This window comes from Penicillium soppii (genome assembly GCF_028829465.1).
Source record: "Penicillium soppii strain IBT 18220 chromosome Unknown utg000010l, whole genome shotgun sequence".
Lineage (NCBI taxonomy): Eukaryota > Fungi > Ascomycota > Eurotiomycetes > Eurotiales > Aspergillaceae > Penicillium > Penicillium soppii.
In genome coordinates, this window is record NW_026643240.1 from 2,836,198 (window position 1) to 2,856,236 (window position 20,039).

At 49.4% G+C, this 20,039-nt stretch overlaps 7 protein-coding genes across 7 annotated transcripts; 4 read left to right on the top strand and 3 right to left on the bottom strand.

Annotated features, from left to right (window-relative positions):
* Nucleotides 1-472: 472 nt before the first annotated feature.
* N7529_011726 (Ergosterol biosynthesis ERG4/ERG24) lies at nucleotides 473-2,071 on the top strand (the record flags this gene model as incomplete). The annotated part of the gene is made up of 3 exons (XM_057247252.1): nucleotides 473-552; nucleotides 605-909; nucleotides 966-2,071. 3 exons carry the CDS (start codon nucleotides 473-475, stop codon nucleotides 2,069-2,071), a joined length of 1,491 nt encoding a protein of 496 aa, XP_057092601.1.
* A 330-nt stretch (nucleotides 2,072-2,401) lies between these two features.
* N7529_011727 (Sugar transporter) lies at nucleotides 2,402-3,040 on the top strand (the record flags this gene model as incomplete). The annotated part of the gene is made up of 1 exon (XM_057247253.1): nucleotides 2,402-3,040. One exon carries the CDS (start codon nucleotides 2,402-2,404, stop codon nucleotides 3,038-3,040), a length of 639 nt encoding a protein of 212 aa, XP_057092602.1.
* Nucleotides 3,041-4,588: 1,548 nt separating this feature from the next.
* On the bottom strand, nucleotides 4,589-6,881 carry N7529_011728 (fungal specific transcription factor domain-containing protein; the record flags this gene model as incomplete). Its single annotated transcript, XM_057247254.1, has 5 exons — nucleotides 4,589-4,948; nucleotides 5,022-5,328; nucleotides 5,375-5,552; nucleotides 5,856-6,524; nucleotides 6,770-6,881. The coding sequence occupies 5 exons, from the start codon at nucleotides 6,879-6,881 to the stop codon at nucleotides 4,589-4,591; spliced, it is 1,626 nt and encodes a 541-aa protein (XP_057092603.1).
* Nucleotides 6,882-8,151: 1,270 nt separating this feature from the next.
* Nucleotides 8,152-9,216, bottom strand: N7529_011729 (homocysteine S-methyltransferase; the record flags this gene model as incomplete). Its single annotated transcript, XM_057247255.1, has 1 exon — nucleotides 8,152-9,216. The coding sequence occupies one exon, from the start codon at nucleotides 9,214-9,216 to the stop codon at nucleotides 8,152-8,154; it is 1,065 nt and encodes a 354-aa protein (XP_057092604.1).
* A 1,989-nt stretch (nucleotides 9,217-11,205) lies between these two features.
* Nucleotides 11,206-14,428, bottom strand: N7529_011730 (NRPS-like enzyme; the record flags this gene model as incomplete). The annotated part of the gene is made up of 3 exons (XM_057247256.1): nucleotides 11,206-12,459; nucleotides 12,513-14,093; nucleotides 14,147-14,428. The coding sequence occupies 3 exons, from the start codon at nucleotides 14,426-14,428 to the stop codon at nucleotides 11,206-11,208; spliced, it is 3,117 nt and encodes a 1,038-aa protein (XP_057092605.1).
* Nucleotides 14,429-16,797: 2,369 nt separating this feature from the next.
* Nucleotides 16,798-18,081, top strand: N7529_011731 (M20 family metallopeptidase; the record flags this gene model as incomplete). Its single annotated transcript, XM_057247257.1, has 1 exon — nucleotides 16,798-18,081. The coding sequence occupies one exon, from the start codon at nucleotides 16,798-16,800 to the stop codon at nucleotides 18,079-18,081; it is 1,284 nt and encodes a 427-aa protein (XP_057092606.1).
* A 362-nt stretch (nucleotides 18,082-18,443) lies between these two features.
* Nucleotides 18,444-20,009, top strand: N7529_011732 (threonine/serine exporter family protein; the record flags this gene model as incomplete). The annotated part of the gene is made up of 1 exon (XM_057247258.1): nucleotides 18,444-20,009. One exon carries the CDS (start codon nucleotides 18,444-18,446, stop codon nucleotides 20,007-20,009), a length of 1,566 nt encoding a protein of 521 aa, XP_057092607.1.
* Nucleotides 20,010-20,039: the final 30 nt, after the last annotated feature.

Below are 20,039 nucleotides of genomic sequence, written 5' to 3' on the forward strand. Positions count from 1 at the left end.
CTCTATCACCTTTTTCTGTTCTATCAGACCCAGAACTGCTTCCTGTACGATATACATGTGCTCGGGCTTCATTTACTTCGTCTCTTTGGTCCGGATAAGGATTACAGAATCTGTCGTCGGATCATTCTACACCATCCCCCTAAGATCCATATGGCTGCTCCTTCTGCGACGGCCATGGCTAGTGTGGAGAATCAAAAGTACCCGCAGTCTCACATCGGCCACCAACCTTTCCGGCTCGGACCACCAGCTTGCCTCCTTGAAGCTTCCCTATACGCCCGTGCTGTCAGCATACAACATTTATATAAGCCCCCAATTCCAAAGCCATTGAGACTCCCACAGCATAAGTTTTTTCCCTGCCTCCTCGGTGGGTTCTCTGGTATACGTGCGGCCTTGCGACAGCTCTTGTCGCTCCTGCGTTACCCCCACCCTATACTTGCTCTCTAGAGATATTCCGCCTCATTTCAAAGACACCATGGAGCTTAAAAAAGCTTCCAAAGCTAAGCTCCCGATTCAATCGGTTCCGGGGAATAGGGGCCATAAGGTTCGTAAGACGTATGTGGTCCCAATTGTCGCGTGCTTGATTCCTAGGATTGATGTTTAACAGTCTCGGCGCACTTTTGTTTATCTTCGGTCTCTCAACTCTTATTTACGCCTTCACCTTCCTTTGCAATGATGTGTCTGGCTGCCCTGCTCCGTCGCTGCTCGATCCATCGACATTGTCCCTCGATAAGTTAAAGGAGGAAGTTGGTTGGCCTCAGGACGGTCTCAAAGCTTTTTTTGACATGCAAGTGACCCTGTGGGTGTTGAGCTATTACTTACTCAGTCTGATTCTGTACGTGTTTCTACCCGGCGAGGTGGTTGAGGGCACGGAATTGGCCTGCAAAGGAAGGCTTCGCTACAAGTTCAATGGTATGAACCCCCGAATACTCTTTTTATTTATTGTTTATCGCCTAATCGGGTTTTAGCGTTTTCTTCTGCCGTTTGGATGCTCTCTGGTTTAGCTCTGGGCACATACGTGTACGGTGCTAATCTCATTATATGGGTTTTTATCTGGGACAACTACTTGCAGATTATCACGGCAAATTTGATGATCTGTATGGTCCTCGCTACCTTTGTTTATGCAAGAAGTTTCTCGGTCCCTGAGCCCGGTCAACTCAATCCCGAACTAAGAGAGTTGGCACCGGGTGGCCACACCGGAAATGCTCTATATGACTTCTTCATAGGCCGGGAGCTGAATCCGCGGGTACAACTGCCTATTCCTTTTGTCGACGAGGCCTCACGGACGATTGATATTAATGTATGGTGTGAGATGAGGCCAGGACTGCTTGGGTGGATTATATTGAACTTGTCCAACATGGCCCGCCAATACAGAACGTATGGCTACGTCTCAAACTCTATCGCACTCTCGACCGCATTCCAAACCTTCTATGTACTGGATGCGCTGTACATGGAACGAGCCGTTCTAACCACGATTGATGTGATTATGGATGGGTTCGGTTATATGCTCTCTTTTGGACACCTGGTGTGGGTACCCTTCATCTACAATCTCCAAACCAGATATCTTGCGGTTTTTCCACTGGAATTGTGCTTGAAAGATATTCTGTTACTTTTGACCATTACCGGTGTGGGATACTCGATCTTCCGCAGCGCCAACAATCAGAAGAACCGTTTCCGTACGAACCCCAACGACCCTCGTGTGAAGCATATCAAATACATCCAGACATCAAGTGGCTCTAAGCTGATGATTTCCGGCTGGTGGGGATCGGCACGCCACATTAACTACTTGGGCGACTGGCTGATGTCATGGTCGTATTCATTGCCTACCGGGGTTGCTGGCTACACCATGATTGAAAGTATTAACAGCGCTGGCGGCATACAGAAGCAGGCCACACAGACCCCTGAAGTCCGCGGCTGGGGAATAATTTTTACTTACTTCTTCATGCTTTATTTTGGTGTCCTGCTTATCCACCGAGAGGGGCGTGACGAAGAAAAGTGCAAGAGGAAATATGGCGCCGACTGGAAGCGCTATACGTCTACCGTTCGCAGCCGCATCATCCCAGGTATCTACTAGTCCAAGAACCACAGGAATTGTACCTGTAGCTATGTTATTTGATATCTTGTCACAATATTGCCTTTATAGCTCCTTTCTGTTGCAACGCAAATGTAACGCCCTCGCTCCGTGTAGCCATTATCAGTCTCACTCTTACATGACCAAGGCTAATCCACAGAGTATTGCGGCAATAACCACCACTCTAGGATATCTAAATCCAGAGTACGTGGCGTTTTATCCCATGATTCCATCCTCATTTTCACAGGTGCATTGTAAAGACCCATCTGATTTATCACGAGAACCACTTGCTTACCCTCGCTCAAGATAGCCGAAGAAATTGGCACGTTCGGAATGATGGAAGCCATGCTAGGCATGGCCATCCCACAGTGGTATGCTGAGCACTACCAAGGCGACAGGGCCAACTATACTATCATCATGTTTCCGTATTTGTTCTGTATGTTGATTAACATCAGCTGGGCCGTGTGCTCGTGGACCTATGCAGCCAAGATCTTTCCCATTACGATGCGAGCCAAGGATAATGCTCTGATGACTGCTTTACTTTGGACAGCGTGTTATGCCGTGGCACAGGCGACTCCACGACCGCAACATCTCTACAGACCATGCCACCAGAATGGCAGTATCGAGTCGCAATATCGTTCACAGCCGCGCGTCGAAGACAATTACATAGAGTTGTACCAATCATCGTCCTTTTCCTGGTGGAGTAAACTTGCCTGTCTCATTGGCTCGAGGCCACTCGAGCCATCACTGGAGTGCTTTCGTTCCCGCAATCCAGTCACCGTAGGAGCGGAGGGTGAGCGGCTCGACTCGATCGGCGATGTTGGTGCTTCTAGTGGAAATTGCCGCGCGGATGATAAAGCAGTTCTAATTTTGGGCTCCGGCGCAGGTGAGCCTGTGGGTTGTCCAGTCAGTTTTTGTGGCATGGAGCGCTACAGTAGCAAGCTTTGGGTTGATCGCAACTACTGCAGGTGAGGGTGTCTGGGGTTGTGTAACCGCTTGCTGAGCATGGCTCGACGGGCATTTTGTCGTCTGCGGTGTTGTCGGCTGAGATGTTGTCTGCAACCTTGTTGTCTGAGCTATCGTTTGCTGAGCTATCGTGGTCCAAGATGTCGTTGGCTGAAGAAGCGAAGTGCAGCTGTAAGACGGATTAAAACACAAAATGCAGCTTCCATACCAGGATTAGGTCAGGAGTCTGGTAGCTTGCTACCGTAAGACGCAGACGAGGACAACTGCTACGGATGAAAAGGAAGAAGGGAAAGACATCTGGTGATCAAGTCAGGTCGCCGGATCCGCCCCCCGGCCCCCTCGGTAGGCCGGGGGTTGGGCTTTGCGGAAGCCTGGCTGAGGGGCGGAAGGAGTTGCTCAACCTCAGTGGCGATGGACGGTTCTTCTAGAGGAAAGTAGGTTGGTGGGGATTCCTTAATGTCAGTGGGTAGAGACGCCGTGTTGGAATAGTATTGATCGAATTGCTGGGCGCGTTGCGCAGTGCAAGCAGACTGGTGGTGGTTCCGCTGTTGAGCTATCCTCGATGCTTTTATTTCTTCAGTAGACGCGTATTTTGGAGGTCGACCTCTTTTGGTTTGTGGGATAGAGAGTATGGTTGATTTTACAAGCCAATTAAGATGAGAGCGACTGTCTGCAATCGGTGCTATCTGACGAAGTATCGAGTCTGAGGGAGAAAGAAGAGGAGAGAGAGAGCTACCTAGCTGGGGGTTTTTATATCACCTCTCTTCCCGGCATCTTCCTTCATGGCCTGATCTCTCAAGCTTACAAAAGCCCAGATTCGTCACAGTTGATTCATCACGAGCTATGTGATTAAAGATTCTTCAATATACTGACTGAATAACGAGGGTGAGAATCGCATCGCAAAGGAAGACAGAATAGGGGCTATGAGGATGTCCGACAGCTCTATCTTCAGATCCATCACATTAAGGAGATGTCTGTTCCAAACGGGCTTAATGTGGTTGTCATCATCCCAAAGGGTTTAGTTTTGAGGATTTAAATCGAAAGAGGCTTAGTTTTGAGGACGAAAAAAAGGCCTCCGTGATTCAGTAATCCATTTCATCAATCCCGCCCAAGAAAGCCCAACTTCAACGCATTATACTACATGAACCCCACACGTAATCAAATTCTAGTAAAACGATCCGAATATCCAGTAGTAATTGTCTAGTCCAAAAAATTAGCCTCGAAGGATGTGTTGATGCTGCAAGTTTAGGTCGGCTTCTCCCTCATGGTCGAGGGTGCGTCTCGAAAAATGGTTCCTGGGAGACCGCTTTAACTGTCCGTGTGTCATCAGGCGTATTTTGTGCCAGACAATTCGCCTCTGAATGACTTTTTATGGATGGTATGACCCATCAAGAGTTGTTCGGTGAAGATTTTGACGTGGAGAAATGTTTTGGCTCTCTGCTTCATTGGTATGATGCCTGGACTCATTGCATAAACCCCCATGATCATTAATTTGACGAATTAATGAACTGAACTTGCGCATGACACATGCTTAACTTATCAATCATTCAATTTTCACGGCGCGAACCCATTTGCAGCAGGAAAGTATTCAGAGCTAAAGTCCCAGCTGTTGTGATTGGACCAGTTCAAGAAGCTGGACAGTTCGGACGTGACATCAAGCACCATCTCCGCATGAACAGGCTGCGGATCGAGTACCTGATCCAAGATGCGAGACAGGTTCTTCTCAGCTTCTTTACATGTGCGATAGTTACCGTGGCCAGGCCGTGCAACCCAAGAAAGCATTGAGATGAACACGCTCAGATTGCGGACTAGCTCGGCGCGCGGGAGAATCACGTTGTGAGGTCCGGGTGTGTGGGATTGGTGTAGGAGTTCAAGTAGAAGGACTCCGGAGCTAGGAACACCGTATGTAAGGGCCTGTTTACCAATTCATTAGTATTAGGTAACTCATATCCGAAATCCGACATTTGCCGAGGGCATGTATACACACAATCCAGGAATAATGCCGATCAAAGCCCACCATCGGATTGCGCATACCAGTGATGGTATTCACGATCCCCAGAACCTGGCGCGATATATCGCAGAGCAACTCTTGCCCATGGTTCGTATGCTTGATCAAGGCTCTCTGAAGCAGGAAGCAAGTGTACAAGTAATTGAGATAAAGGTAAACAAGAATCAGCCACCCGTAGTGGAAATCATCTCTGGACCTTTTATCATATCGAAGGTGATCGGGAGTCGACTCCCACACGGCACATACACCCTCACGGATTTCACTATTCAGTTTTTCTTGGGTCAGGCTTGGATAGACCAGCGTAGCAGTTTGATCATTTCTTTTTCACTTACTTGCACTTTTGAACAAGATCACGCGGTTCGTGACTACCTAATGCGATCTCGAGTGTCCTCTCCCTAAAGACGGAGAGTTGGAACCGAATTCGCCCGGTTGACATTCGATGGCGAGCGCCATTTGTGCTCCAGCCTGCACTGTCAAGCTCAAAGATCGCCTGATTTAGAGCCTCGCCTCCTGCTACAAGGACTTCATCGCTTAAATCCAAGGGAGGGGTCAATGTGCAATATCTATAGTTCAGCAAGGGCGGCCGACCGACGAATGTAGCCATCATTTTATCCATGTAGAATGCCGACGTAAAGCAGCATCGACGCCATTGCCGAAGAGAAAAAGGGACAATCTTCTGAGGTATCGGTGTCCACATGCAAGCCGGCGGCATAAATGGTGGCTATGAGATCGCCAAGTCGACGCCATGCTTGATAGCCTGTTCAAGTGTCAGCAATTGTGAGCGGAGACTTCTGTGGGAGGGGCAATGCATACTTGAATCTCCACATAGCTGTGTTCGTAGCATGACATCGTTATACTGCAGATACGCCAGCATTTCGTTGGCAGCGGAGGCCTGGTCGCAGAAATTAAGGCAGATCGTACTGGCTGCAGTCACTTGTTCCAAAAGTCGATCCTTAGCTCGTGGATCGTCTCCCTCAGCGACTGCAGGGTCAATTTCAGGGGTGATCACTAGTTGCTGGCCGCACAAGGTAAATAGATTCCCGAGAGCTTCCCAGCGAAAGTTGGGTCCGGTGAATGAAGTGCAATACTCTTTAAAAGTCATCGACTGGTGAGTGGTCAAATCTCGTGAGGAATTCTGGAAGATCTGAGTGGCTAGACTTTGCAGTTGGGGCATCAAATCGTTGTGGTTGAACCCGCCAAAGATCTCGTCGATGGAGTCCATGATGGCATCTACTACCATTTTGGGTACCACCACATTCCATGATTGCACGTAGAATTTGTCGATAAGCTTGCGGCGATCTTTGAGATTGTACAGGAAGAGCAACACCTCGGCTCCGGACTGAACCCGATCTGATTCCACAACCAAAACCGGACAGGAGTCCACGTTTTCGTCCTGCTCAAATACAATCTCATTGCGATGCTCCGCCAGAACCGCGGTGAAACTCGTAGGGCCCATATAGCCGGGAAGTGCAGAGGGCGGTTCTAAGGGTGCATATAATCGCCTGCCATGCAGAGAACCTAAGCCTGGGCTCGAAACACTGAAATAGACGGCCAAATCTTTGAGCAGATTCCTACGTTTCTGGTATGCTTACTTGGAAGTTGGCTGAGTAGTCAATTTTTTTGACGGCACCAGAGTTGTACTAGAAGGGACATGGCCAGAGGCCCTCCGACGCGTCATCGGTGCTGGATGGTAGAAACATTGGCTGTTGCTCTTTTTTGTGATGCACCCGCGGCAAACGGGCCGTTCATGGTCGCACCGCTGTTTCGACCGCCGACAAGGCTCGCATGACTGTAGCGTGCCGTTGCGACGGGTTGCCGGAGACCTTGACCGGCGATCATCGGCTGTACGCATGGTTAATGGAGTAAAATCGGTCGCTACGTCGCATCCGAAGGAGGATGTAGTTTGGGAGCTGCGGTAGAGTCTTTGGCCCAGGTTGGCTTGTCAGTTAACTAACTAGTTAACTAACTGAATTAGCGCTTGTGGCCTGATTATTGAGGCTCCAATCCTTGGCAATCACGGGAATCTGTGAACTATAGACTACCTAAAAAAATATTGTAAAATGATGATACACCTTTCGTAGATCAATCCGAGAAATGCGATTCTATCTAGGCGCAATTCCGAAGATTTTCCAGGCTTTTGGCCTGATCTATCTTTAGACTGCTAAGTCTGGTTAGCCATGCTTTGTCCACTTGAATTAGCGATGTCCCTAGCCATGACGAAAAATGTCTTTGTCTCCGGGCATCATTAGCCTCGAGCGATTATTTTGAGATTTGCTTACTATATTGACAACTCTATTCATTATTGCCGAAACAGCCATTCGAAATTCACTATCTACGCCTTTCCAAGGTTCTTTGCTCCGTATGAGACTCCTCACATGGTCTCAGTCCGCAGTCATAAAGCCTCAAGTATGTAAAGATCATTGATCCCTAGATTTAGCTCTCAATCATCACCTTCAATTCACACTTTGGGTCTGGTATATCAACAACAACAACTTATTGCACCTTTCCACTCTCAATTTCAACATGGCTAGTGATTGTCGTTCGGACGACAAACATTCGCACTAATGTGAGCACCACAAGAGTAGGCACCAACATCATCCCCAGCTATTATCATCTAGGACCCTGACTCTGGCCTTGATTGCAATCATTGTGGCCTGGATTCTGAGCCTCTACCATCTTGTCAAATGACGCCTCAGCTAGGCATCACAGCGCAAGGAAGACGAGAAAGGTGAGTGAATATCCTTCAATAACACAGACTATAGCAGAGACACCGTGGAGCGTTGGAACTAGGTATTGGCCTTCTTCAATTAAGTAATAGAAATTTTGTAAGCCATCGGAGTTTGACGAATCACTTGCCGTTTTACTAAAAACCTACACATAGCCCACAATTTTGCCCCGTTAGTGATACTTTGGGGTAACTCTTTGCCCAGTAGCTATTTTTGCTAATATTTGAGTTCTTGAATGATTGAATTTACAATAGGACAGAGCCCGATAATTGACCAAAGACACTTATCCCTTCAGCCATTTCTCGAGTACATTAAGGAGTGCGTATAGCTCGAGCGACTAAAGAAACGCACATACATCAGTGCATCTATATGATTGTCAACATCTACTTTCCAGACTGCTCAATTCTCCCCCTTAACGCCTTGATGTCCTCAATCCCAGTCCGACAACACCCCCCGACTACGATGCCCCCCCATACGCCCCTCCGCCGAATCTCCTCGAGAACCCTCCAGCATCTCTCCGCCCAGGGCTTCACCACCAGCTCGCTATCCCCGACCCAGCTTTTTGTTCGAGTATCAAATACCTCGACCTGAGTTCCATCGGGATAAAGGACCAGCCATGGCCTTCTCGACGACTTCAGTTTCACGACTTCCGCTTCCATTAACTCCACAGCCCGTTCCGCATTTTCCAAGCGCGTACAATTCACCACAACCGCCCACGGTTGAGGCCAGCCATTCCCCGTCCCCAACGCAGCCTCAATCCAGTGACGGATGTCCTCCCCATCAACCTGCTGAAAGATGCCACTGATCCACCATATCTTTCCTTCAGGCCCCGGGCCCTTTACAGAAAGCACCTGCTGCATGGCATTGCGAATCGCCAACACCTCATCACATCGCAGCACCGTCTCAAACGCCACATACTCGACTCCCGACCATGTGCCAGCATTATCCGCATAGATCTGCAGCCGCTTACCATGCCACGCTCCCAGCGCCGGTACGCTGTCCATATGACTCGGATACAGCCCGGTGTATTCCGCCGTTATCGGGGACATGGTTGCACCATAGGGACCTAGGGATAAAGCGAGACGTGACTGGTTGTGCCTCGGGTTCTGAAGCTGGCTCTGGAGCGGAAAGGCAGCTCGGGCTAGCGGAATCGCAGAACGGCAGTATCGCGCTGCTTCGGATTCCGAGTATGTCTGATCCATATCTGGAGAATCAGGGTTCAAGGTTCTGGCGAATCTTTCAACACTTGCTTGGTATGTGGCAGACTGAATGATGTCTGCGCCGGCATCGACGTAAGAGCCATGTACAGCTTGGAGGACACCAGGATGAGTCAGGAGGAGGTGTGAGGACCACAGCGGGGTGTTTTCGTTGAAGAGGATGTTGTAGGGGGCCTTCTCGAGAACAGTTCCTAATGCGCCATCTAGGAGGAGGATGGGGTTGGTGGACATTTTGGGTGCGGTCCCGCAATTGATAACTGCTTTCCTGAATTCTGGAGAAAGCAGAGAGGATGGGGGCAGAGTTGAACCTTTAAATAAGGGACAGGAGTCATCCAGGGTGCTCTAGTGTATGGACTGTAAAGGTAATACAACTACAATGATACGCTTTCATTCAAATTCAAATTCAAATTCAAATTCTTTCTGGGTGTCTTTTTGGTTCGTATATAGTGCATACTTAGCCCGTTACCCTGTGTCTAGCTGGCGTAGTGGTACAACCCAAGCATCTGCAATCCGTCACACTCCTGGAAGCGGCTTCTTTACCCCCAGCAAAGTTTCGGAAGCCCCCGGGAGTAGGAGAGCTCCCAGGATCAAGAGATGCGTTTCTAGCACTGATTGTACCGTCTGTCAGGGATATACATAAAGCATACAGGATATATGGAGGTATGATCTGCGGGACCCACATAGTGTATATGGGTTCTCCTGAACGCGAGGAAGCCTGTCTCTTTTGCTTCCCTGCATTACGTCTTGTATCTAGAGTCAATTATAGTGTTGCTTAGTATTGATTGTATATCACAAGACGCTATCCACCTCTACGGATACGTAAGATCCTCACAAGGAGTTTAGGGGCGCGGCAGCTCCCAGCGCCGATTATGTCGTAGATGGGAACAAAAGCTGCACTCCCAGGGGTGTATTGAGATATAATTTGCCACGTGCAGATTTCACCAATGCCAGCGAAAGGTGGGTCGTGTCCGCAGCTGCCTCCGAGCTCCCAGTGAAAGACTTATAAGGTCAATCCCTCTAAGGACAATTCTTCCCATTCAATGCTCAGGCATTGTTGCTTTACTTTAATGGATCGCTGCCCTTTATCTACGCTTGATAATCAAGCTCTGCGACTTTAATATTCTCCAGAATGACCGACTCGATCAATGTCTCCCACGCCACTTTGCAGGCTGCAAAAGATACCCAAGTGAGCATCATCGCTCTTCCATGCCGAATCAAAGCAACCGAAGAGAAACGTGGTATTTTTACCTGACTGAATAGATTGTCTTCTCTTGACAAGGTTTTACAACGCCTTGTACTCGCTCTTGATGCCAACGTTGCCATGTGCAGGCTGGGAATCGAGGCTCATCTGCATTTGGTTCTACTGTAGAGATTCAAATATTTCTCTGATCTGTTCACGGTCCAACGTTGAGTCAACGGCCGCACTTTCAACCAGTGAGACACGAGCTGAAGCCAAGTCACCAATATTAACAGCATAAGCTGTTGACTGTCATCAACATCATTCTACTGTCAGCACTGACTGTGGACCTGAAGTACAAGCCGATCCGGTCATTTCGAATTGTGAGGCTAAGATCTGGTCGACGCGCCTTCACTTGCACGAGTCACAGTCGCACTCCGGTTACCTAGCTCGGATCCGCCATCGACCTCATTGAAGCGCGGCCATATCATATGGGGTGTAGGAATTGTGGGTGTGACCTTGCCCTACTCAGTCTATACATGTAATTCGACAATGGATCGTCTATCAAAGAACAATGTCTCTTTGTTACCTGGAATGGAATCCATACGTTGTCACTGTAGAATTATGTTTCGGAGTAAGAAGATGGGCCATCAACCTTACGCGGGCAAACTGGGCGCGAGAACGGCCGGCACTCCCAACGGTACCGCAGAAACGCTCGTGGAATGACTTCAAAATTTCAGCTTTTATTATGTCTGGCCCTTCGAAATGAGAATGGAGTGGCATTTTTATCCTTGAAAACAACGCTAGGGCTATTTGTATGGAGATTCGCCTAATATCATCAGACTCGGATAGGCAGTATATATAGACTAGCATATAATGAACCAATGAGGCCATTGCCCGATACTTGATATATTTGATTTTCTATTCAAATGTGAGTGAGAAAAGAGGCTTCTATAGATGATTCATGAAGGCTAGATCACTCCCACTGGTTGTGAATTATACCACAGCACTTGGAAGCAAAAAAAAAAAGAGGAGATCAGAAATCAAAACTTCCACTGCTCCAACCAATTTGCCAGCAGATCCGCCGTCACTGGGCCCAGCTTTGCCATTGTTAAACTCGCCTTCTGCGCCCTCTCCACACTCACTTCCATCGAAAGAGCATTTCCGGTCAAACCCCGGTAGAAGTCAAGCAGCTTCAGAGCCGGTTTGGCGCGTACCTCAGCCTCTGTGGGCGATTGCACCGCCCCCAGCTCATGGAGCCACTCCTCTAAGGCCACGCTCTGCACATCATCGTACTTGGTCTTAATTACGGGCATCATGCTCTCCCACTTGACCTGCTTCGGGTTCACCAGGTGGTAGACCCCGTGCGGAGTGTGTTGCTGCTCCTCTTGACGGGTGTGGGCGAGTTCAACAATAATTGTAGCGAGGATATTCTTTACGTTGGTTCCGTTAGCCATCGAGATTTTGGATGAGACTATGAAGGGAGGAAAGCTTACCACAGGCACCCAGTCAATTCGATACGCGCCCAAATCAGCTGGCACCTTGCCCATTGCTACACTCGTCTTTACAAGAGTCGGCAGCCATTCATCGACATTCCACATGCCCTCGCGTGTTGTTGGGCCGCCGATTTGTCCGACTCTGAGCACCGTCGTCGGGATACCAGCGTCATGCGCCGCCGCCCAACATAACCGCTCGCCCACATACTTGGACTCGCCATAGCCCTGTTCCATCACAGCGTCAGAAGATTCTACAGGCGCCTCGGGCACAACCGGTCCCATGGTAGCCGAGTCCCACTCGCCGATGGTGCTGACCGAAGAGATGAAGGTCAGGTGAGCGCGTGCAGCGCTGCGGTGGCTGAACCACAAGAACTCCAGCACGCCATATAAGTGAGGGTCTTCGAAGGACTCCAGTGGCTGATTGAAGTTGACCTTCCAGGCATTGTGGATGATTAGGTTCACTGAGTCCAACAGCTTGTGGTAGGTGGCATCCGGGAGACCGAATTGGCGTGCGCCGACGATAACAGTGAGGAATTCTGCCCGGGATGGATCATCTAGTAATGTAGGGTCGAGTCCTTTGCTGGCAAATATCGCACGTTGACGGCTCTGTGCCTCGTCGGAGCGGTTGAAGCAATAGACCTTAGCAATAGTGGAGTCTGTGAGGAGTTGATGAAGGAGGTAGGTGCCCAGGGAGCCGGTGGAGCCGGTGAGGATAACGGTAGATTTATCGGGAAAATGGATGGGAAGCGAGCATCGTCGGGGCAATTGAGAAGTGTACTTCTTAACCATCTTAGCGATGCGCTCAGAGCGGGGAGGATCGACGCCTGACGGCGGCCCTGAACGACATCGGTGACATATTGAGCCAGTCGAGAGAGTGTCGGATTGGCGTAGATCTGCTGCTGGTTGATTGTTGTAGTGCTGTCCGGCAGCCGGGCAGCGATAGCAGTGTGCAACTTCCGCGCCAAGTGGATGGTCTGCAATGAGTCCAGCCCAGCGCCGTAAAGGTCCTCGTCGTCCGTGAGATCGGAGCGCTCAAGAATCTCTGACAACAAATTGTGGACGTAGTCGCGGAGAGTTTCGAATTCCAGCGTCTCGGGCAGTGGAGGCGCACCTGCAGTGTCATCTGCCGCGGCGTAGATGGCTTCAATTTCTTCGTGGTAATCATTATTAATGGTGCGGCGATGCAACACGCCCTTAGGCGTCACCTTGAATGGCTTAGCAGCCGAAGCCACCCTGATCTTGTTCTTTGAGACCCGTCCATACTTGGGCACCGTTTGATTGGCCTGCTCAACCGTCGGCCAGATGGCCTCCACGAACGCCTTCTCCTCCTCCACAGGCTTCGTTGGCTCGACTAACAACGCCGTTTCGAATCGACCTTGGCCAATCATCAGGGCGTGCTTGACGCCTGGGCAGTGCGCCACAGTCACCTCCAGAGTGACGGGATTAAGCTTTTCGCCGTTACTCAGGACAAGAACATCATCCTTGCGGCCATGGTATTTCCACAGTTCCGGACGCTCTGGGTGTTGCTCGAAAAGGTCGTTGCTATGGTATTCACCAAGATGGGGGAATGTGTGGAAGATGCCATGAATCCGGCGGCTGTTGGGGCGGCGCGGGATGACAAGCTCATATAGGCCATCATCCTGATGCTCCATTTTCACACCATACTCGGGGCTCCACTCGAAGTAGTTCCATACTTTTTCTCCTTTGGGCACGAAAGAGTTGAGCAGACCCATCTCACTGGATCCAAAGAGCGTAATGACATTGGTGTCGGTTTCCAGGATATCGCCCACCTCAGGGGCGAGTGGCGCACCTCCGAAGTAGACGGCATCGAGTGTTCGAAGGGTCTCGCGTGCCTTCGGTGAATCAACCATATCCGCCAGCATAGAAGGGCCCAGCAGAGCGGCGGTGGGGTTGGTGGCCTGGATCACATCAATGATCAGACCTGCAGAAATGGGCTGATCAGGACATAACACAAAGGGAATCCCGTGGAAGAGGGATTCGGCGAATGCTATCAGCCCCATGAGATGGAATGAAGGGGTAGTGGATACCACCAGCTGACCAGGATTGAGGTCGAAGAACACACTTGCCCGACGTCCCGGGGGCCGGGGAAGATAGGCTGATATATCCATAGTTGAGAAGAAACCGTGGGTGAGAGGCACCGGCTTCGGCATGCCTGTAGTACCGGAGCTATGAATGCAAATGGACACCTCATCCTCGGCCTCTTGAAAGGTTTTTTCGAATGGGTATGGGGCGCTGTCCGACTCAAGAAGTCCTTTCAGGGACGGAACTTCGAACACGGTTATATTGGTAGTGGCAGCTTGAATTTCGGAGACGCGAAGATGCTTATCCGGGGTATAAAAGAAAGCTTGACAATTGGTCGCGGTGAGGATATGTTTATAAGCTTCATCCGAGAGACGGTGGGAAAGGAGGAGAGGCTAGACCAAGTCAGTAAAAAATTAGATCATCACCCCTGGGGACGGCTTCATACCTTATACCCAGTTTTATGGAAGGCCAGGATAATGACCAAATACCGCACATCATTCGCAGCCATGTAAGCGACAGTCTCGGGCTGCTTGGCACGGCCGATGCGCGTTTCAATCCAGCGAGCACAGGCATTCACTGCATGGACGAGGCCTTGGAAGGTCAACTCATGGTAGCCGTCGGCCACCTCAGAGCCTTTTGGGATAAGACCGACGAGCGCATTCGGCGCCGATTGGGCGCGGTGATCGACGATCGTCGCCCAGAGTCGGGCGCTACATTGATCTGCCATAAGTGATTGGTGTACCGGAGTATTTCGTCGAAAGCAGATGTGTCGATTAAAGGTAACGGTCAAAGTCGAACGGAAATTGTTCAAAGGCGAGGGAGTAAGATGAGAGGGGATAATCTTATGGTTTCAACGAAATGGGCGAGGACGAGGGTATTTGTAGGGAAAGCTGCCTCCCCTAAATTGCGCTCGATGCTGCCCATCCGATGACCGTCATGTATTTTGAACCAAATTACCATATAAAAAGTGCTTATAGTTGATTAGCGGTGGGGGCCCTTGACAGGGGACCTGAGGCCTGCAACCTTACTCGACACAATCGTCATCATCCCGATTTGGTGGACCCAACTACATGCAACGCTTTGATACTTGGCCTCAACGCCATGCCGGCAGATTTCCACGGATGAGAGCGGCCCGGGCCCTCTAACCGCAATGCTTAACACTGCGCGATCCAGTTACAAAAAGTTCAAGCTACACCAACCTAGAAGCTCCATGTTCAAGCTCACCACACATAAACTTGTTTCTCAACGCCGCCGCTGCCGATAAACTTGCAGAATGGTCCAAAATCGATGTCAATGGAGTGGGGCATGATATCGGTACCAGTCAAAGCTAACTATGAAATCAACATGTATCGGATGGAGAACTGACAGGGGGTCGGGGCTGCGAAGGAAACACGGAACTCGGCAGAGTTGGGAAGGGCGGCGGTAGCGCAGCCTTTGCCGTGGCGGAGGGTCTTACCTGATTTGGAATGGCTGCCTGAAGATGATTCATGCGAGGCACCAGTGGATCTGAACAGTTGTAGAAATTCAATTGAGTAAAAGATTGGTCGGAATATGTTGGCGTACGAAGGCGGATAGTCGCTAGCATGCTGAAAAGCCTTAATAATTACATAGTAGTCCTTTTGGTCTCATCACCAGAAATGCTTGAAAAGAAATATCGCCGAACAAGTAATACTTCTTGCAATGTTGATGCCTCTTATCCGGTAACACGTCAACAAATACATCGAGACACAGAATTCGCACCGAATCCGCAAACAACAGAATCGGTTTACGTGTTTGATAGGCGTACCAAACTTAGACTTCGAGCTGGTTGACCCTGCACGGCAGTTTCAGCGCGAACTTGACCAAGATTTCCTTCAACGGCTACGTCAAAAAAGTCGCAGCTTGGGATTTTAATGAATATGTTCTTCCTACAACTTTGGCCTAGTGTTCCCAACAGTTGCAAGAAACTACGGGGCGGTAGTTTTGCCCCAGAAAATACTCCTCTCACTGGTCGATTTTTCGCTAATATGACTGTAAGCGTGCTCTGATGGAAGACCCTGAAGCCATTATGGGCTGGTTGGATCTTTTTCTAAACACTATCATCAATTATGACATACAGTATTATTAGATGATATCATGACTATGGTGTAAAACATATATCTGATCTTACACCTGCTTTAGAATTCCAGGTTGAAGCTACACTTCCTGTTTTGCCTCCCGTGAGTTGGCAAATCACATGTTTTGAGTGCGGAGTAAGAGGGCATAGGTGCTCTACATGCCCGCAGAAGATTCAAATAGTCAATTTAATAGTGGTTCAGTCGTCTGAATGGCGTGTTTAAAAGGTAGAAAATTGAAGTTTTGATGGGATGACGAACCCATCGGAATCTACATTACGAGATTAACTCGGTTATGACGTTGTGGGTTGTATTGGCCCCGTAGAGGAGTTGATGTCGCATAAGCTTGATTAGCCTTCCTGGTTCAATTCTTGCCGAGCATTGACGCGTCTTTGCCGAAATCTTTTTCAAGCCACCTGTAGGAATGACGCAGGCAATTTTCAAATTTCCGAAGATTTCGGGAAAGTCATGTGCTGCGAGTACCTAGAGTTTTGCAGAAATACATAGATGCAAATGGTATCGGGGCTCGTCGCCTAGCCTGAAACCGAAAACCACCATGTCGAAGTGTCACCATCTGGCAATCAGACATCTTTCCAGTGACTCCATGAACTATGAGCATCCATACATGTGATATTCCAAGTTTAACTAAGATATGGAGAGGCTGGCAGGGCAGAAAAAGAATTCATTGATTCATCGATCGTGATGATGAAGAGAGAAAGTAAATGAGTTACTCATATGATATTAGAACGTATACCAACTTCTCGACCTTTGGGGGAGACGATGCCTGGAATGTTGTTTTCGGTCTGGGAGACCTAAGCCCTGAGCCGGTCGAAGCCGACGATGAGCAGAACAGGGCATCCAAACGTCACCCGTAGAGGGTCCACCAAACTCTATAATTGCCCTAAGTTTTTGAGGATAGTTGCCTCGTGAACTCCGCATCCATCTACAAGATACTTTTAGATTGGCGGTTTTGCAATTTCGATATTGATATACCATCATCGCCATGCCTGCTCCAGATTTTTTCACCATCATCCAAAAGCATCGACCGGCCCTCGAAAATTACGAGCGCATCTACCGCGACATCCATGCATCGCCGGAACTGTCGGGAGAAGAGCGGGAAACATCAAAAATTGCGGAAAAACACCTGAAGGATCTGGGATTCGAAGTTCATGCGAACATTGGGGGCTACGGGGTCGCTGGGGTCCTCGAGAATGGACCAGGTGCCACCATATTACTTCGAGCCGACATGGACGCGTTGCCGATGAAAGAAAAAACCGGTCTCCCCTACGCCAGTACGAGAGTCGCCAAAGATAACGATGGGAACTTAAGACCCGTAGCGCATGCCTGTGGCCATGACTTACACGTCGTTAGTTTGATGGCTAGCGCGGCTCTCCTCTATTCGGCTCGCGAAGAGTGGTCGGGCACCTTGATTTGCGTGTTCCAGCCAGCAGAAGAAACTCTCTCTGGGGCACAGGCGATGATTGATGACGGGCTGTTCGATAAAATCCCCAAGCCGGATCTGGTGCTCGCTCAGCATGTCATGCGCATGAGAGCTGGCCAAGTGAGTGTTCGTAGCGGCCGTCTTTTAACCGCAGCGGACTCATTTGAAGTTCGAATTATCGGACATGGCGGCCATGCGTCAGCCCCCAACGCGTGCATTGACGCAGTTGTGATAGGTGCCGCAGTTGTGTCGCGCTTACAGACCATAGTAAGTCGCGAAGTCAACCCTCTTGACCTAGCGATCGTGTCGTGCGGAAGCATCAATGCAGGTTTCAATGCCAATATTATACCAGATGAGTGCATCATCCGGATCAATGTGAGGACCTACAACCCCAAGACACGCAAGCAGGTCATCAATTCGATCAAGCGCATTGTGAAAGCGGAATGCCTAGCCTCGGGTGCACCTGAAGAGCCTACAATCGTGCCCTTATCATCAACCCCTGCCACGATAAATGATGAAGAAACTGCCACGGCTCTAGAAAAGGTGTTTGGCTCTTATTTCAGGAACAATCTCACTGAGATGGAACCGACCACCGCCAGTGAAGATTTTTCTCTCTTGGCCGCGGCAGCGAATGTCCCATATGCGATGTGGACGTTTGGCGGCATCGATGAAAAGAAATGGGACGATGCGCTTCAAAGCGATTCCATCAACGAACTAAGCGGCAATCATTCCCCTTACTTTGCTCCGGTGCTTCAACCCACATTGAGGACGGGAGTGGATGCCATGTCTCTCAGTGCTTTGCACTTTCTGCAGAGGAAATCTCAAGCTTCAAACCCGGTCAGATGACCTAGCACATTAAAAAAGATCTTGCGCTTCATAGTGTGAGGATAAGCAGAATTTCATATAGTCGTCATGTCGAATCACATACCAATATCTATGTGCAATGTTTGTGTAGAAAACTGAAGGAGCTATATTCCAATGAGAACATCTCGGATAGAAAAAAACTGGATGCTACTATGGACTCTGCAACGCGTAACCAAATGAAGTACTAGAGACAACTCAACTTTGCCGACGTTGGGTAAGTAGTAATGACGTATGTGTGGATCCTAGAATTCACTGAGAACTTCTTCGGTCCTCGACCCAGAAAAGAAATGAGTTGTATTTGATTAATCGTGTTAAAGCTCCGTTCCCTCGCACTAAGCTATGGCATGACAGCAAAAGAACCTCATGAGGCAGCACCTACGGCAGTGAACACAAACAACACCTGTTCGAACAACAATCCCACTGCTGCTGCGTCCCAAGGCTCTTCAGGAAACTTGATCTGCCGTGATTCGACAGCGGCTATGAACGAAAAAGTTGATCGCAACACCGGGTGTGAGTCCACAATTCAACCGCCAGTACTCCGCCCGCAAGTTAGTGGCGCCCCGTCTTGGGAAGATCCGTCGACAAGATCACAAATTTATAACAATGCCGTGGAGACATATATCGCCAAAGTATGCAAGGTCCTGATAATGTACGGTGCCCCAACGCATCGCTTAGAGCGTTATGCCCACCACACAGCAGAGGCTCTAGGGCTGCAACTTCAGTCGTTCTACATTCCTGGCTGTATGATGCTTTCATTTGGCTCTCCTTCATCCCCCCAAAGGAGCTTTCACATCATCCGGTGCTTACAATCGCTTGACCTTGCCAAGCTCGGCGATGTGCACACAGTATACAAGGACATAATTCACGAGAGAACGACGATTGAAGCCGCATCCGTATGCCTTGACGAAATCCTGGATAGACCAGCGCAGTTTCCAATCTGGTGTCGTGTCCTAGCATATGGATTGGCCTGTGCATTTATTGGACCGGTCTCATACAATGCTCAACCGTTCGATCTCCCTATCATCTTCGTCGTTGGCACTATAATTGGCTTCTTCGAACTGGTACTCGTACCTCGTTCAGAGCTCTATGGATACGTTTTCGAGATTTCGGCCTCAATCTTAGCCTCTTTCCTCGGTCGTGTCTTTGGGTCCATTCGCTGGGGACACAATCAGGGCTTCTGCTTTTCCGCCATATCTCAAGCATCGATTGTCATGATCCTACCGGGATTCACCATCACTTGCAGCGCGCTCGAGTTGCAGTCGAGAAACATGGTCTCAGGTGCCGTTCGACTGGTCTATGCGATTGTCTATACCTTGTTTCTCTCTTTCGGGTTTCTAATCGGCATTTCCATCTACGGTGCTATGGACAACAACGCATCATCAGCCACCTCATGCTCCACAAGCTACGGAGTTTGGTGGCCAATAACCTTCGTGATCCCATTTACCTTCTGCTATACTGTAGTCCAAAACGGCAGATGGAGCACTATGCCGCAGATGTTAGGCCTTTCCATCGCAGGCTGGGCTGTCAATCATTTCTCAAATGAGAAGTTTGGAGATGTTCAGCCACTCTCCCAAGCACTAGGAGCGCTGACGGTGGGTGTGTTGGCCAATATCTATGCGAGAATCAGGCACGGCCTCGCGATCGCGCTTATGCATCCTGCAATCTACGTTCAGGTTCCTGGGAGCCTAGCAGCCTCGGGCAGCCTAATTAGCAGTGTGGCGATTGCGGATCAGATCACTAAGAATGTGACCAATGCCCTCACTACTAGCCAGGCATTATCCACCCAGCTCGTTGCCGGGTACACCATGGTTTCAATTGGCATTGCTATAACGGTTGGGCTCTCCGTCGGGGTGCTCCTTGTCTACCCGTTGCAGAAAAAAAAGAGGAGGAGCGGTATCTTTAGCTATTAAAGTTTTGTGGGGCGATAAAATTAAAAGCTG